The sequence below is a fragment of the Dasypus novemcinctus genome, chromosome 21 (assembly GCF_030445035.2).
Source record: "Dasypus novemcinctus isolate mDasNov1 chromosome 21, mDasNov1.1.hap2, whole genome shotgun sequence".
NCBI lineage: Eukaryota > Metazoa > Chordata > Mammalia > Cingulata > Dasypodidae > Dasypus > Dasypus novemcinctus.
Genome location: NC_080693.1, coordinates 87,051,732 through 87,067,961, shown reverse-complemented (window position 1 = coordinate 87,067,961; position 16,230 = coordinate 87,051,732). Strand labels below are relative to the sequence as shown.

The following is a 16,230-nucleotide window of genomic DNA, read 5'->3' as shown; positions in this document are numbered from 1 at the left end:
CCCCGGCCCGGCCCCGCCCCGGCCCGGCCCCGCCCCCGGCCCCCGCCCCCCCCCGCCGGCCCCGCCCCCGCCCCGGTCCTCCAGCCTCTCCTCGCGCCCTGCCGCGCTAGGCCGCGCCTTTCCATTTCCTACAGGGTCATTCGCCCCGCCTCCCGCGGGATCGACGTCTCTCTACGCCAATCACAGGCGCTCTCGGCTTCGGGCCGAGTCGCCAGCGCACGCGCCGCAGGCTGAATGGGGCTGGACGCAGGGACCCGGCCCCGCGGTAGGAGGGGCAACCGCGGACGCGGAGCTGCGTGTGGGGTGGGCGTGAGCGGGGGCGGCCTGAGGAGGCCGCAGACCATGCAGGTCCCCGCGGATCCCGCCGCAGCCGCGCCCCCTCAGGGCGGCCGCCGGCCCCACGTGGTAGGTGCCGGGCGCGGGGAGGAGCCGCGAGGGCGTGCTGGCCCCCCTCCGGTCCCCCTTCCTCTTCCTCCCACCCTCCCGCCTCTTCCCTCCCCCTCCTCTCCCCTCCCCCTTCCCCTGTCGCCCCTTTCTCTTCTCCCCCTCCTCTCCCGGTCTTTATTTCCCAGCACAACCGCTGCTTCTCAGGTGCTTGTCTCCAAGGGTCTCCACCAAAAGCAATGTTTAAGCACCTGCAGAAAGTAAAGCTTTAACTGGAAGGATTTTATAGTCGTCAGAGATGCCGTTAGAGCACATGGGGATATCACTGGAAATGCTGCCACGCGCGGGCTTTTTTGTTTTTGTTTTGTCGGTACTGAGGCTTGAACCCGGGGCCTTCCGCATGCGAAGCACGCGCTCAGCCACTGAGCTACCCTCGCTCGGTGCGTGGTATTCATTTTATTGTCGGTTGCTTTACCTTCCCTCCTGGACCGCGAACGCTTCCAGTGAAGGCCCTGTCCTGCCCTCGGCTGGACCAGGTGTGGGAGAGGACAGCCCCTTATCTGGCTCACGGGTGGACAGCACACCTGCCTTGAGGGCCGGGAGCAGCAGGGGCCCTGGTCTCTGATGAAATGAAGAGATACGTTATTAATAATAGAAATAGCGCCAAGGCCCAATGCTAGAGCGGTTGATTTTTGGTTTTCGCCTGTCTTACCAAAAAACGAGGGACAAAGTTTAACCAAAACCCATCTTTCACAGAGAAAATCACAGTGCATTTCGTATTAGCAGATCTTTGAGAACAGTAAAATTCTTTCCTTTAAAAAGTAGTTTTATTTTTAAGTTAATTTACTAATTTAAATAAGTAAAATAGGAAACTGCTGTTATGGATAAAAGGATATCACTGATCAAATTCCTCAAAGTGAGGTTTTTTTTAGTAAAGAACTGGAGTCAATTGTGTTTTCAGTACACCTCGAGGAAGCTTTTCATACACATTTGGATTTAGCATTTTAAAAATCATATACACACACTCTCACCTTGCTGTCCTAGTTTTTGTTTTCTTTAGGAATGTGTCCGTTTTTCTTTTTTAGGGTATAAACTCAAAAGTGAGGACTAATTTTTATCTTTTTGGTGTTTTTTGTATTGCTTATTATGGTAATGTATAAAATTAAGTTGTTTAGGTGGTAAGTTCTTGCAGTTGGGTTTCACTGGCTTTACTCTGCACTACTTTAGAAATTGTTTTGTTTGATGGACTCTGAGCAAAGAATAAGTCTAGGGCCAAGCCAGCTCTAAACTAACACGTGGAACAAAGGGAAAGAAAGAAATGAGCTTCACGTGTACCATTTGTCCAGCTTGATTCTTTGAATACCCCCACCCTCATCCTCACCCTCACCATCACTCCCACCCCACTCCCACCCCACCCCCACCCCAATACTTTGTAAAGCATTGTGTTGGGGGGATACTTAACAGGATTTCTTTGTTGTGGTTTCTCTAACATCCAGGTTAACTGAAAATGCTTATCACCCAAGAAAAAGGCCAGTTATTTTCATGAGAGGTTAAAAGATACAGTTGCTTTTTCAACCAAAATGAAGATGTTTATGACTAGTGATTGGAAAAACGTGTATGTGCTATTGAATTGAGCAAAAAATTTGATGCTTTCAGATTTTTTTTTTCCTTTCAAAAGCATCAGAAAGACCAATTCAGGGAAATCTAAAACATAATAAATCTTACAGAGCAAAAGAATGTTAAGAGCTTGAAGAGAAGGAATAGACACCTTTTGTTTGTCAGGGCATATTCTTTCCTTGGAAGCCTTATTCTGGGTTATTCTGTAAATCAGGCCTTGCCCTTTTGGAAATGAGTATTGTGCTGATGGTAATGGGGAAGTAAATTAGAGCAGTGGAAAGGGAATTTAGTTTTCACACTTCTATTTGTAAATGCATTTCTTTTGAATTCCAGTCTATTATCCTCCCGGTCTACAATGCTGAACGTTGGTTGGACAAGTGTTTGGGGTCTGTTTTGCAACAGGACTTTGAAGGCACCATGGAGCTCTCTGTTTTTAATGATGCCAGTAAGGTATTCATGAATTTCCTGTTGGGTTATTTAACCCTAGTATAGTTCAGATTAGACTTTTCTGAAGTTTTCTGATCTGCCATGTCATTGTGCTTATAGGACAAGTCTATGTCAATCATTGAAAAATGGAAAGTGACGTTAGAAGATTCTGGTATCTTCGTGATCATTGGAGGTCACGATTCTCCTTCTCCCCGAGGAGGTAGGGAAACATATTTAGTTTATTATTCAATTGTAATTAATTGTTTCTTATCAATTTATGCACCTAAATAATTTCATGTTGTTCAATTCTTGTTGAAAAGTATTCTGAGTAATACTTAAGTCTACCACTTAGTCAGAACCTGCTAGACCTAAATTATATATTTCTTGGTAAGGATTTGTAATAAAATAATGATTTAGTCTTTACTTATTTAGTCTAACAAAAAGCTATTGGTTGTTTTTATCTGTAATCTAATTAATCATTATTGGTCACTGCTAAATGTTAAAATCTCTTCTTGTGACTTTTTTTTTTTTTGGTCCAATTTTATGGATTTTATTAATCAACTTTAGGTTTTGTTGATTTTCTGTATTGTTTTTCTGTTTTCTGTTTACACTTTTTTGGTATAAACTGACCAAAGACATGTGTTTATTTCTGGACTATCAGTTCTATTCCATTCCTCTATACATCTATCCGTATGCCAGTATCATGCTGTTTTTATTACTGTATTGTACGTTTTGAATGTGGAAGGTGTGAGTCCTCCAACTTTGTTCTTTTTCAAAACTGATTTGGTTATTTGGGGTCACTTGCAATTCCATATGAATTTGAGTATCAGCTTTTTTAATTCTGCAGAAAGATCACTGCATCTTTAGATCAACTTGGAGAATATTTTTGTCTTAACAATATTTTCCAATCCATGAACATGGGATGCCGTTCCATTTATTTAGGTTTTCTTTGATTTCTTTCATCAGTATATTGTAGTTTTTAGTTTTACAAGCCTTGCCCCTTCTTGGTTAAATTAATTCCTAAGTATTTTATTATTTTTGATGTTATTAAGAATGGAATTGTTAGCTTAATTTTCTTTCTGGGTAGTTCATTGCTAGTATATAGAAATACAACAGATATTTTGCTTTGATGTTGTACCTGCAACTTTGCTAAATTTATTTTCTCTAGTAGATTTTTTTGTGTGGTATCATCAGGTTTTTCTATATGTGAAATCTTGTCTTCATCTGCTAATAGAGATAGTTTTACTTCTTTCTTTACAATTTGGATGCCCTATTTTTTTTTTTTTTTTTTTACTTGCCTAATTGCTCTGGCTAGAACTTCCAATGTAATGTTGAAAAGAAGTGGCAGAAGTGGATATCCTTGTCTTATTCCTAAATTTAGGGAAAGAATTTTTAGCCTTCAACCTTTGAGTTTGATGTTAGCTGTGGGTTTTTCATAAAAGGGCTGTATCATATTGAAGAAAATACCTTTTATTTCTAGTTTATTGTGGTGGTTTGAAACTACCTCAGAAAATCATGTTCTTAAAGTTAATCCATTCCTGTGGCTGTCAACCTGTTATAAGTAGGGCTTTTTGATTAGGTTACTTCAGTTAACTCATGGCCCAGCGAGGGTCTTAATTTTCTTATTGAAGTGAATACTGAGAGAGAAAGCCATGGAAGCAGAAGCTGAAAGCAACAAAATGTGGAAGAGAAGGGAGAGCCCAGCAGATGCCACCATGTGCCTTGCCACATGAGTTCAGGATCGCTGGTACCTGGGCTTTGGAGAGAAAGCATTGCCTGAGGATGCCTTGATTTGGACATTTTCACTGCCTCAAGACTGTAAGCTTGTAAGCTAATAAATGCCCATTGTAAAAGCCAACCCATTCTGGTATCTTTTCTTCGATAGCTTTAGAAAACTAAAACAGATTTTAGTATCAGGAAAATGGGGTGCTATAATTGCAAATACCAAAAATGCGAGAATGACTTTATGAATGAATCAGGAGTAGATTCTGGAAGAATTGGGAATGCTTGGTAGAAAAGACCTGGATTGCTTTGAAGAGACTTGGTGGAAATATGGATGCTAAAAGTACTTCTGATAAGGCCTTAGACAGAAACGATGGCTGTGTTATTGCAAACTGGAAGAAAGGGGTGGTAGTTTGAGACTGTATGTGTCCCAGGAAATCATATTCTTCAAGCTGCTCCAGGGAGCATGGGTCAGTTTGATACTGTTTATGAATCCCAAAAATAGATACTGGATTATGTCTGTGAGCCGGTCTGTTCCTCTGGGCATATTAGATTGGATTGGATTCTGAAGTTTCACTTTTACTTGATTAAATAATGATTAAGGCTTTGATTGGGCCATATCAGTAGGACATTGGGTCCCTGCCCCCTTGGTGGGTGGGGACTCAGAGAAGATGACATGGCAGAAGAGAAAGTTGGAGTTTTAATGCTGGGATCCTGGGAAGTAAATCCACAGAAAAGCAGGTAAGTGAGGCAAGAGAGAAAGCTCCATTTAACATGGCAGAGGCCTGGGGAAGAGAGATGAGCTGTTTGCCTGATAGTTTATAGCTGGCCTTGTGGAGAGCCAGAGCAGCTGAGCCTGGAGAGAAGTGAGACTTATCCCAGCCTACAGCTGATCTTAGAAAAAACTGGGACCATGCTGCCGGAAGAGGAAGAGGAGGAGGAAGCCTGAGCCCTTGCAGACATCTGCAGCCATTTTGCTCCAACACATGGCAGCAGACTTTGGTGAGGGAAGTACCTTAATGAATTACAGCCTTGTAATTGTAAACTTCTACCTCAAATAAATACCTTTTACAAAAAACAGACAGATTTCTGGTGTTTTGTATCAGCACCCCTTTGACTGTCTAATACAGAGCAGGTGTGGCTCAAGCAGTTGAGGACCTGCCTCCCACATGGGAGATCCTGGGTTTGATTCCAGGTGCCTCCAGACAACACGGTAACAAACAGCAAGCAAAACAAATAATAAAGCAGCTCAGGGAAGCTGACGTGGCTCAGTGGTTGAGCACTGGCTTCCCACATATGAGGTCCTGGTTTCAATGCCTGGCCTGGTACCTTTAAAAAAAAAAAAGCTGCTCCATTCCTGTGGGTGTGAGCCTACTGTGTGGGGGAACTTTTGATTATAACTTCAATTAAGGCATGGCCCAGGGTGAGTCTTTTTTTTCCAAAGATCTATTTATTTATGTCTCCCCACTCCCTACATTGTCTGCTCTGTGTGTCCATTTTCTGTGTTTCCTTCTGTGTCTGCTTATATTCTCATTAGGTGGTATAACAGTTTAATATAGTTATGAATTCCAAAAATAGATATTCGTTTGTGTTTTTATCTGGTCTGCACCTGCGCATGATTAAGTCATGATTAGGGCTTTGATTGGGCCACATCATTAGGGCATTGAGTCCCCATTCACCAAGGGGAACATGGCAAAGGACAGTGTTGGAGGGTTTTTGATGTTGGAGTTTCATGCTGAAGCCTTTAGCTGGAGTCCCAGGAAGTAAGAACACAGAGGAAAGAGAAGCAAGCCCCAGGAAGGGAGGAACCCTGAGCCTAGGAAAAAGCAAGCCCTGGGAAGAGAGGAATCCTGAACCCAGAGAGAAGCAAGACCCTGGAAGGGAGGAACCCAGGAAGCCTGAACCCTGCAGACATCGGCAGCCATCTTGCTCCAACACGTGAAAATAGACTTTGATGAGGGAAGTAACTTATGCTTTATGGCCTGGTATCTGTAAGCTCCTACCCCAAATAATACCCTTTATAAAAACGAATCAATTTCTGGTATTTTGCATCAGCATCCCTTTGGCTGACTTTATACAGAATTTGGTACTGAAGAGTAGGGAAGTGCTTTTGCAATTACCAAAATGCTAGAATGGTTTTATAACTGGTAAGGAGTATTGTTTGGAAGAATTGTGAAATGCTTAATGGAAAAGGCCTAAAGTGCTTTGCAGAGACTGTTGGTAACAATATGAATGCCAAAGACTTTTTATGATGCTTTAGAAGTAAATGATGAAACTATTATTGGAAACTGGAGGAAAGGCTATCTGTGTTTTAGTGTTGCAGAGAACTTAGCAAGATTAACTTCTGGTGTTTCATGGAAGGCAGAAATTGAAAATGGTGAGCCTGGGCATTTAGCTTTAGAAATTTCCAGAGTAAATCCGGAGAGTGCAGCTTGGCTTCTGCTTGCAGCTTATAGCAAAATACTAGATGAGAGAGATATACTGAGGACCGAACTGTCAGTCACAAAGAAAACAAACTGATTCTGGAAATCCCAAGCCTCTGGAAATTAAGCTCCCAGAAGAAAATGCCCCATTGGAGGATGTATTAGTCAGGGTTCTGTTGGGAAACAGAATCAATAAGAGATAGCTGTCGATTGCTATTTTATCACAGTCTCTCACATGACCGTGGGGAAGCACAAGTCCAGGTTCTGCAGGCAGGCTGCAACCAGGGGCTCCAGTGAAAGTCCAAATGAAAGTTCTTGATGAGTTCTGGGAGACATTGGTTGTCCAAAGACGGGCTGGGAAATTCTCTCTCAATGCTGGATCACTTTCCCTTTTAAGACATTCAACTGATTGGATAAAGCATAACTCATTGCTGATGGCAATCTCCCTGATTCATGTAATTGTAACCAGCTATCTATGATTTACCACTGCAGTAAATTCAATGGTGACTAAAGTCCATAAATGCCCTTGTATTACAGTTAGCCCACTGCTTGCTTGACCAAGCAGTTAGGCACAGTTACTTGACTGAGTTAACACAATAGCCTAACCATCACAGTCCACCCCTTGTCAACTCAGCAACCATACACATTACCTTAAACCATACTTAGTCTCTGTGTAAAAGCAGTAACAGTCATGCATATATATATATTTTTGCCTAACAGTGTTCACCTCTCCTGTGTACAGCTGGAAACACATTAATTCTATACAAAATAGGGTGCAAGTTCTTGGGTAATATTCACTCTCAAATTTGACATCCTCAAATATTATATATTAAACTGATATTGTTATATATATATTAAACTGATATAACTTGTTTTATGATCAGGGAAAAGTTGGGGGAAGAAGACATTGGTTTTGTGTGCGTATACAATCATCATCATAATGAAACAAAGAAGAAAGATTCATAACCATTCTAGTCCTTGTTTCTGTAACTGGTCACACGGTCAAAGTTCATTTTATTACTACCTTCTTCCACTACCCATTCCATGTTTCTGTTACCCTCAGCAAGCACTTCAGCTGACCATGGTTCTTTGCCTGGTGGTGTGACCCAAACTTTTATTCCTGAAGATTATGGGCCATTGTTAGTCCTGCTTGGATTGGGTTGTTGTAATTTTCCATTGACTTTTATCATAGGACATGGCAGTACTAGGAGATGCTCTAGAGGATCTCCTGTATTCCAGGCAAACTCTTCTTTTATGTAGTTGCAGTCCTATTTCTCCTGTATTCCAGGCAAATCTTTATTATGTAATTGCAGTCCTATTTCCCCTTGATAGTCGGGATCAATCACCCCAGCCAGTACAGTAATTCCCTTCTTTGACTGTTGATTCAGAGGTAAGAGGAGCCCAGAGTGGCCAGGTGACAGTTCTAATGTCCAGTTCAGTGGAATCATTGTTGTGTTCTCTGGTGACAGCACTCCTCCTTTTGGGACTAAAACGTGTAGACCAGCAGAGTTTGAGGTTGCAGGGACAGGAAGCAAACATTTTCCTAGTGGGTCACTGGGGGTAATAGTGAGTGGGGCCCCTCCCAATTCCACCCCTTGATTCCTGGACCCATGGATCCTGGTTATGGGAGAAACAGCACCATAGAGTGGATGCTGATTTAGAGCATACACAGCCTCCTGGAGAACATTGCCCCAGCCCCAATGTATTGCCGTGTAGTTGGTGCTGTAATTGAGTCTTCAAAATGCTATTCCACTGTTCTATCAATCCAGCTGCTTCAGGGAAACATGGCGAGACCAGTGAATTCCATGGGCATGTGCCCATTCCCACACATTGTTTGCTGTGAAATGGGTTCCTTGATCAGAAGCAATGCTGTGTGGAATGCCATGGCAGTGGATAAGACGTTTGGGAAGTCCACAGATGGTAGTTTTGGAAGAAGCATTGCGTGCAGGAAATGCAAACCCATATCCAGAGCATGTGTCTATTCTGTTAAAAGAAATCGCTGCCCCTTCCATGGTGGAAGTGGTCCATTGTAGTCAACCCGCCACCAAGTAGCAGGCTGGTCACCTCGAGGAATGTGCCATATCAGGGGCTGAGTGTGGGTCTCTGCTGCTGGCAGATTGGGCACTCAGCAGTGGCTGTAGCCAGGTCAGCCTTGGTGAGGGGAAGTCCGTGTTGCTGAGCCCATGTGTAACCTCCATCCCTACCTCCATGGCCACTTTGTTCATGAGCCCTTTGGGCAGTGACAGGAGTGGCTGGGGAAGAGGCTGAGCATTAGCCACAGAGCGGGTCATCTTATCTACTTGATTATTAAAATTTTTTCTGCTGAAGTCACTCTCTGGTGAGCATTCATGTGGAACACAAATATTTTCATGTTTTTTGCCCACTCAAAAAGGTTAAACCACATACCTCTTCCCCAGACCTCTTTGTTACCAATTTTCCAATCATGTTCCTTCCAAGTCCCTGGCCATCCAGACAAACCATTGTCAACAGCCCATGAATCAGTGAACAAATGCACCTCTGGCCATTTTTTCTTCCAAGCAAAATGAACAACCAGATGCACTGCTTGAAGTTCTGCCCACTGGGAGGATTTGCCCTCACCGCAGTCCTTCAGGGATGTCCCAGAAAGGGGCTGCAGTGCTGCAGCTGTCCACTTTCGGGTGGTACCTGCATATTGTGCAGAACCATCTGTAAACCAGGTCTGAGTTTTCTCTTTCTCAGTCCACTGATGGTAAGGAACTCCCCAAGAGGCCAAAGCTGTGGGCTGGGAAAGAGAAGGTAACATGGCAGGGGTGGTGACTGTGGGCATTTGGGCTACTTCATCATGTGACTTACTTGTGCCTTCAGGACCCGCTTGAGGCCTATCTCGTATATACCACTTCCACTTTATTATGGAGTGCTGCTGTGCACGCCCAACTTTATGTTTTGGTGGGTCAAAAAATACCCAGCTCATGATAGGCAGCTCAGGTCTCATGGTAACTTGATGGCCCATGGTTAAGCGTTCAGTCTCTGTTAAGGCCCAGGAGTAGGCCAAAAGCTTCTCAAAAGGGGAATAGTTATCTGCAGAGGGTGGCAGGGCTTTGCTCCAAAATCCTAAGGGTCTGCGTTGTGATTCTCCTATAGGGGCCTGCCAAAGGCTCCAGATATCATCTCTTATTTGTCACGGAAACTTCCAGCACCATTGGCTCTGCTGGATCATATGGCCCAAGTGGTAGTGCAGTTTGCACAGCAGCCTGGACCTGATGCATAGCCTATTCTTGTTCTGGTCCCCAATCAGAACCAGCAGCTTTTTTGGTCACCCAGTAAATAGGCCAGAGTAGCACACGCAAATGAAGAATGTGTTGTCTCCAAAATCCAAAGAGACCAACTAAGCATTGAGCCTCTTTTTTGGTTGTAGGAGGGGCCAGATGCAACAGCTTATCCTTCACTTTATTTTTTAAAGATTTATTTCTCTCCCCTTCCCTCCCATTGTCTGCTCTCTGTGTCCATTCCCTTTGTGTTGTGCATCTACTTGCATTATCAGGCAGCACTGGGAATCTGTCTCTTTTTGTTGCGTTGTCTTGCTGCATCAGTTCTCCATGTGTGCGGCGCCACTCCTGAGCAGGATGCACTTTTTTCTTGCAGGGCAGCTCTCCTTGCAGGGCGCACTCCTTGTGTGTGGGGCACACTCCCCTACACAGCGGCACCACTGCCTGGCATGGCAGTCCTTGCATGTGCCCCTGCTCTGACTGGTGGACCACAGTGATGTTTTGAGTCTCCTAGAATTAATGTCACTTCTGAGCCAGTGTCTAATAATCCCCGAAATGTCTGATCATTTCCTTTTTCCCAATGCACAGTTATTCTGATACAAGGCCGTAGATCTCCTTGGGGAAAGGTGGAAGGAAGATTAACAGTATAAATTTTGAGCAGTTTAATAGGATCCTTCCCCAAGGATACCTGGCCTCCTCCTCATTCAAGGGGCTCTGGGTCTGTAAACTGTCATAAGTTTGGGAATTAATTAAGGGACTGTGAGTCTCTGTGTCTGTGGTTTGATTTTGGGTTTTGTTCACTTGATGTAGAACTCCTCTGTTTATACAGATCCAGAAGAAATTTAGTAGACTACCCTCTCTTTCACTTCTAGGTATCCCATGATGTATCAGCCAGCGCCATAACTCAATGCAACTCATAGTATTTTGAGTGCATTGTTGAATCTGCCTTTCCTTGCGGTAGCCACACCCACCTTGACTTTGGCGATTAATTGCTGATACTTGACTTTTACCAGACTGACATCAGATCATCCTCATAATGTTTAAGGTTTCTAATTCCATTACAGCCTCCCTACAGTAATATCTGGACCATAGAGAAGAGCAACTACAGAGCTCTTCAGGGAAGATGGAGTTAGTCTTACAAGTTTATTCCTCACAGTCCTGGTTAAAGGTGTGTCCTCTGGACATTCCTGGGGTGGGTGGGCAGCTCTCAAATGGTAAATCCATTCTAGCATTCCAATCTCCCGTAGCAGTTTGATATGGTTATGAATTCCAAAAATAGATATGAGATTGTGTTTGTAATCTGGTCTGTACCTGGTCCTGATTGGGTTATGGTTAGGGCTTTGATTGGGCCACGACATTAGGGCATTGAGCCCCTGCCCCTTTGGTGGGTGGGACTCACAGATAAAAGGCATGCCAAAGGACAGAGTTACGGCTTTCTGATGTTGGAGTTTTGATGTTGGAGTTTGATGCTGAAGTCTTAAGCTGGAGCCCTGGGGAAAGAGACAGCGCTGTTTGCCTGATAGTCTACCGCTGACCTTGTGGAGAGAGGCAAAGCCTAGAGAGCCTCATAGTCTACAGAGGAAACAGAGAAACTGAGCCCAGAGGAACCCAGGAAGCCTGAACCCTCTCAGACATCAGCAGCCATCTTGCTCCAACGTGTGGAAGTAGACTTTGGTGAGGGAAGTAACTTATACTTTATGGCCTGGTAACTGTAAGCTCCCACCCCAAATAAATACCCTTTATAACACCCAGCAGATTTCTGGTGTTTTGCATCAGCACCTCTTTGTCTGACTAATACACTCCCTCATCCCTTTGAATTCCCTCATCTCCTGTGTATCAAGGCAAATCGGGCATCTCACCCTCAGGCATGCTAGGCCATCTTTTGTTCCATGTTTCAGTCAGCCACCCAAACAAACTGTTAGATCCCTTTCTAATCCCTTGAGCTACAGCGTTGGTCCACAATTTCTGCTTAGTGGGACCATATCAATAAATTCAGCCTGATCCAACTTTATATTCCTTCCACCATTATCCCACACCCTTAGTATCCATTCCCACAATGTTTTCCTAATTTCTGTCTATATAAGTTGGAGAACATAGGCAGTTCTTTCTGAGTATACCTTACTTCCTCATGGGTCACACTTGTATTTCACCTTTGGGGGCTTGTTATGATTTTAGTCTAATACTAGGTCTCAAAGACAAGAGAGGTGGTGGGGGTGGGTAAGGAAAAGGATTAGAAATGCCTTGCAAGCTGCTGACCTCAGGGCATTCCCTTGAGTTTCTTCTGGTGATACAGAATTAATCTCTTCAGGCAGGGGTTGGAAGGCAGTTGCCTCAGTGCAGACTGGAGGTTCAGCAATGCCTGCTGGAGTGTGGCTGGTACATGCCTTAGGGCTGGGAGGAGGTCCAGATGCCCTGGGGCAGACCAGAGGCTGGGCAGGGCAGGCTTCAGTTTGGCAGGTCCCCACCTCAGGGCTGGAAGGTGTTTCAGTCTCCCTGAGGCAGGCTGGAGGCTGGAGGATACAAGGTTGACAAGGTGTGGTCTCCATAGGGCAGGCCATGGCAGGGATATCTGGTAGAGTCTCAGCATAATTCAGGGTCCAGTGTCTCCATCAATATCATCATCATTCCATATGTCTCCATCCCAGTTCTCTGGATTCCACTCTTTTCCAATCAATGCCTTCACTTTAACTGCAGAAACCCTGCAGGGTTGAGATTTTAGTTTCCTTTATAACTCTGTTACTTGTACTATGAGAGTCTGAGTTTGGTTCTCAGATATTTCGAACCTGTGGCTACAGGAGACAAGATTTTCTTTCAGAGCACACATAGAAAGTTTTGCGTAATTCATGCAGTGTTTAAATTTCACATTTGAAGCCTTTAATTCATCTCTTTCTTTTGTAATAGTATCCAGAGTATCTAAGAGGAGCCAGCCATCATCATTATACCGTTTGGCTCCAGAAAACTCTGTTAAGGTGCTGAAAATACTCTCATCTAGATTCTTGCTTCTAAGTGTGGAAGTAGGGGAATCCAGTGATGATATTTTGCGTATCTTGATTGCCAACTCCCACTGTGGACTCTTAGCAGCCTCTTCGTTATTGGAAAGGGAGTCATCAATACCCTTGAGTCCAATTAGAGTAGAGAGCCAATTGCAAAATACCCAGAACCACCTTATACACCTCATGTTTAAGACTCTGTTCCTCAAGAACCACTCCTGGTACCAGGCTATATTAGTCAGGGTTCTTTAGGGAAACAGAATCAGCAAGAGATAGGTGTCAGTAGTCTGTGATTTTATCAGTTTCTCACATGACTGTGGGGACGCACAAGTCCATGTTCTGCAGACAGGCTGCAACCAGGGGCTCCAATGAAAGTCCAGTGAAGGTTCTTGATGAGGTCTGGGAGATGTTGGTTGTCCAAAGATGATCTGGAAAATTCTCACTCAATGCTGGATCACTTCCCCTTTTAAGGCATTTAACTGATTGGATGAAGCATCACTGATTGCTGATAGCAGTCTCCCTGATTTATGTGATTGTGACCAGGTATCTATGATTTATCACTGCAGTAAAATCAATGGTGGCTAAAGTCCATAAATGCCCTTGTATTACATTTAGGCCAGTGTTTGCTTGATCAAACAATTGGGCACAGTTACCTCGCCAAGTTGACATAGTAGCCGAACTATCACAGAGGATTTAACTAAATTTGGAACTTGTAAATCAGGATTGAATACGCAGTTATCTCAGAAAGACTTGTGGAAAGTCTTACTGTCTGATGGCTTGGACCCCTGCTTCTTGCATGCTAAACCAACAAGGTTTTTCAGAGAACTGTATAAACAAAACCACCGTCAGTAAGGACTGAAAGGGACATGGAAAGGAGAGATTGGAGAAGAAACAGCTTTAAGAGGAAAACCATGGAAGCTGAGATCTGGGATTACGACATAGCCTTGGGCAGAGAGAGGAACCCCACCCATGTGTACAGAGAGGGTGAGTTTGCCCAGCAGTTGAAGAGGGTGGATGTTCCTGACCAATGTTCTGGGAGAGTTTTACTGCCCCAGGGTATGGAGAGGGTGGAGCACATTCCCCAAGGATTATGGTGGTTAAGGTCAGCACCCCACAGGTCTGAGAGGGGTAGACCTGTCCCCCATGGATTAGGGAAGGCCACGTGGTCAACTTGTTGCTCTGAGAGGGTTGAGCCTGTATGCCAAAGGTTAGGGAAGGCCAGGTGTTCAACTTGTTGCTCTGAGAGGGTTGAGCCTGTATGCCAAAGGTTAAGGGCAATGTTTCTTTACATCACTGTACGAGGGGGGTAAGACTCTAACCCAAGATTGGGTAAGGTATGGCAATCACCCCAACACTCCTGAAGGGTGAGGTCTGGAGCTTGGTCAACACCCAGATGCTTGATGAGGGTGGAACCAAGAAAATGGCAATTGGACAAGCATGAGGAAAGGGTGGGTTCCCATAAGGCACCAAGGAGAAGAAACCGTCATCTTCCGGAATGACTGTCAGACTGAAGTTGAATGGAAGGTGTTCTGCAGGTTTTCTAAACTGTAGAGGACCTATGACTCATGTTTCCCTCCCAATTTCTCTCTTTATTATAATGAAAATGTTTTCCCTTTGTCCATTTTTGTATTGGAAACAGATAAATTGTTTTGTAAGTTTCAGAAGTCTCTAGCAGATAGGACCTTGCCCCAAGACAAACTGTATTTCTTTAAGTTGATTGTGATATGACTTAGTACTTGCATTGTTATTGATTTAAGGTTTTTTCAAATATTGTAATGTCTTTTTGGAATTCAGAGGGTGGAGTGTAGCAGTTTGATGTAGTTATGAATTCCAAAAATAGATACTGGATTATGTTTGTAATCTGGTCTGTACCTGGGTGTGATTAAGTTATGATTAAGGCTTTGATTGGGCCATGTCATTAGGGCATTGAGTCTCCATCCCTTGGTGGGTGGGGACTCACAGATAAATGACATGGCAAAGGACAGAATTGAAGTTTTTTTGATGTTGGAGTTTGATGCTGAAGCCTTAAGCTAGAGCGCCAGGAAGTAAGCTCACAGAGGAAAGAGAAGCAAGCCCCAGGAAGCGAGGAACCCTGAGCCCAGGAAGAAGCAAGCCCTGGGAAGAGAGAAATCCTGAATCGAGAGAGAAGCAAGAACTTGGAAGGGAGGAACCTAGGAAGCCTGAACCCTCATAGACACTGGCAGCCATCCTGCTCCAACACGTGAAAATAGACTTTGGTGAGGGTGTAATTTATGCTTATGGCCTGGTATCTGTAAGCTCCTACCCCAAATGAATGCCCTTTATAAAAGCCAACCAATTTCTGATAGTTTGCATCAGCACCCCTTTGGCTGACTAATACAGGCAGCTCCAGAACTGATCTGGGACCTTCTGGAGTGGGAGAGAGGTGGTCATTCTCTTGCACCACCTCAGCTTCCTGTTCTTTACGTCTCTAATTGTCTCTTGTCTGTGTGTCTCTTTGTTGCATCATCTTGCTGTGTCAGCTGTCTGCATCGACTGGCACTCCCGCACAGGGTGGCACTAGTGCATGGGCTGGCACTCCATGTGGGCCAACTCGCTGCATGGGCCAGCATGCCTTCACCAGGAGGCCCTGGGCATCGAACCCTGGACCTCCTGTATGATAGATGGGAGTCCAACTGCTGAGGTTCATCTGTTTGCCCCATGGTGGGTCTTAATCATCTTACTGGAGTCCTTTGTAAATGGGATGACTATGGAGACAGAGAGAAAGCTCAGAGCAGAGAGAAAGACATGAAACTACAAGCTGAAAGCTCAAAGCCTGCAAGAGAAGGGAGAGACAAGCAGATGCTGCTGCGTACCTTGCTGAGTGACAGAGGAGTCCAGGATCACCAGTAGCCTGTTTTGGGGGAGAAAGCTTTGCCTGACAATGCCTTGATTTGGACATTTTCATGGCCTCAGAACTGTAAGCGTGTAAGCTAATAAATCCTGTTGTAAAAGCCATCACATTGGGAAGCAGCTGTGGCTCAATCACTTGGGTTCCCGTCTACCATATGGGAGGCCCTGGGTTCACATCCTGGGGCCTTCTTGTGAAGGCAGGCTCACCCTCATGCTGCGGAGTGTCACCCGGCCTGCGAGCTCCCTGGAGTGCCACTGGTCCACAAGTGCTGCGGAGAGCCCACTCAGCAAGATGATGCAACAAAAAGGGAGACACAGTACACAGAAGAGCATGCAGCAAATGGACACAGAGAGCAGACAACAAGCAAGCCACAAGGTGGGGGGTGGGGGTGGGAGTAATTTTAAAAATTTCTGGTATATTGCATTTGGCAGTTTTAGCAAAGTAAAACATTCATTGAGTCTTTTTATTATGAAAGTGTACAGGATTTGGCCAAATGCTTTTTCTGCATCAATTGAGATGATCATGTGGGTTTTTTCCTTTTGTTTTTTGTG

At 44.5% G+C, this 16,230-nt stretch overlaps 1 protein-coding gene across 7 annotated transcripts in view; it reads left to right on the top strand.

The window, feature by feature from the left end:
- The first annotated feature begins 215 nt into the window (after positions 1-215).
- Positions 216-16,230, top strand: part of B3GNTL1 (UDP-GlcNAc:betaGal beta-1,3-N-acetylglucosaminyltransferase like 1) — a 205,919-nt gene continuing 189,904 nt past the window's right edge. For 4 of the 7 annotated variants that reach the window (XR_009182581.2, XR_009182582.2, XM_058284973.2 and 1 more), the window contains exons 1-3: positions 216-405; positions 2,335-2,451; positions 2,548-2,647. Coding sequence is in view for 2 of the 7 variants with exons in the window: in XM_058284973.2 (XP_058140956.1) it covers positions 235-405; positions 2,335-2,451; positions 2,548-2,647 (388 nt within the window). In the remaining 5 variants the exon portion in view is untranslated. Of the gene's footprint in view, positions 406-633; positions 825-2,334; positions 2,452-2,547; positions 2,648-16,230 lie in introns of those variants that run through there. The other 3 variants (XR_009182584.2, XR_009182585.2, XR_009182583.2) reach the window with 2 other exon arrangements.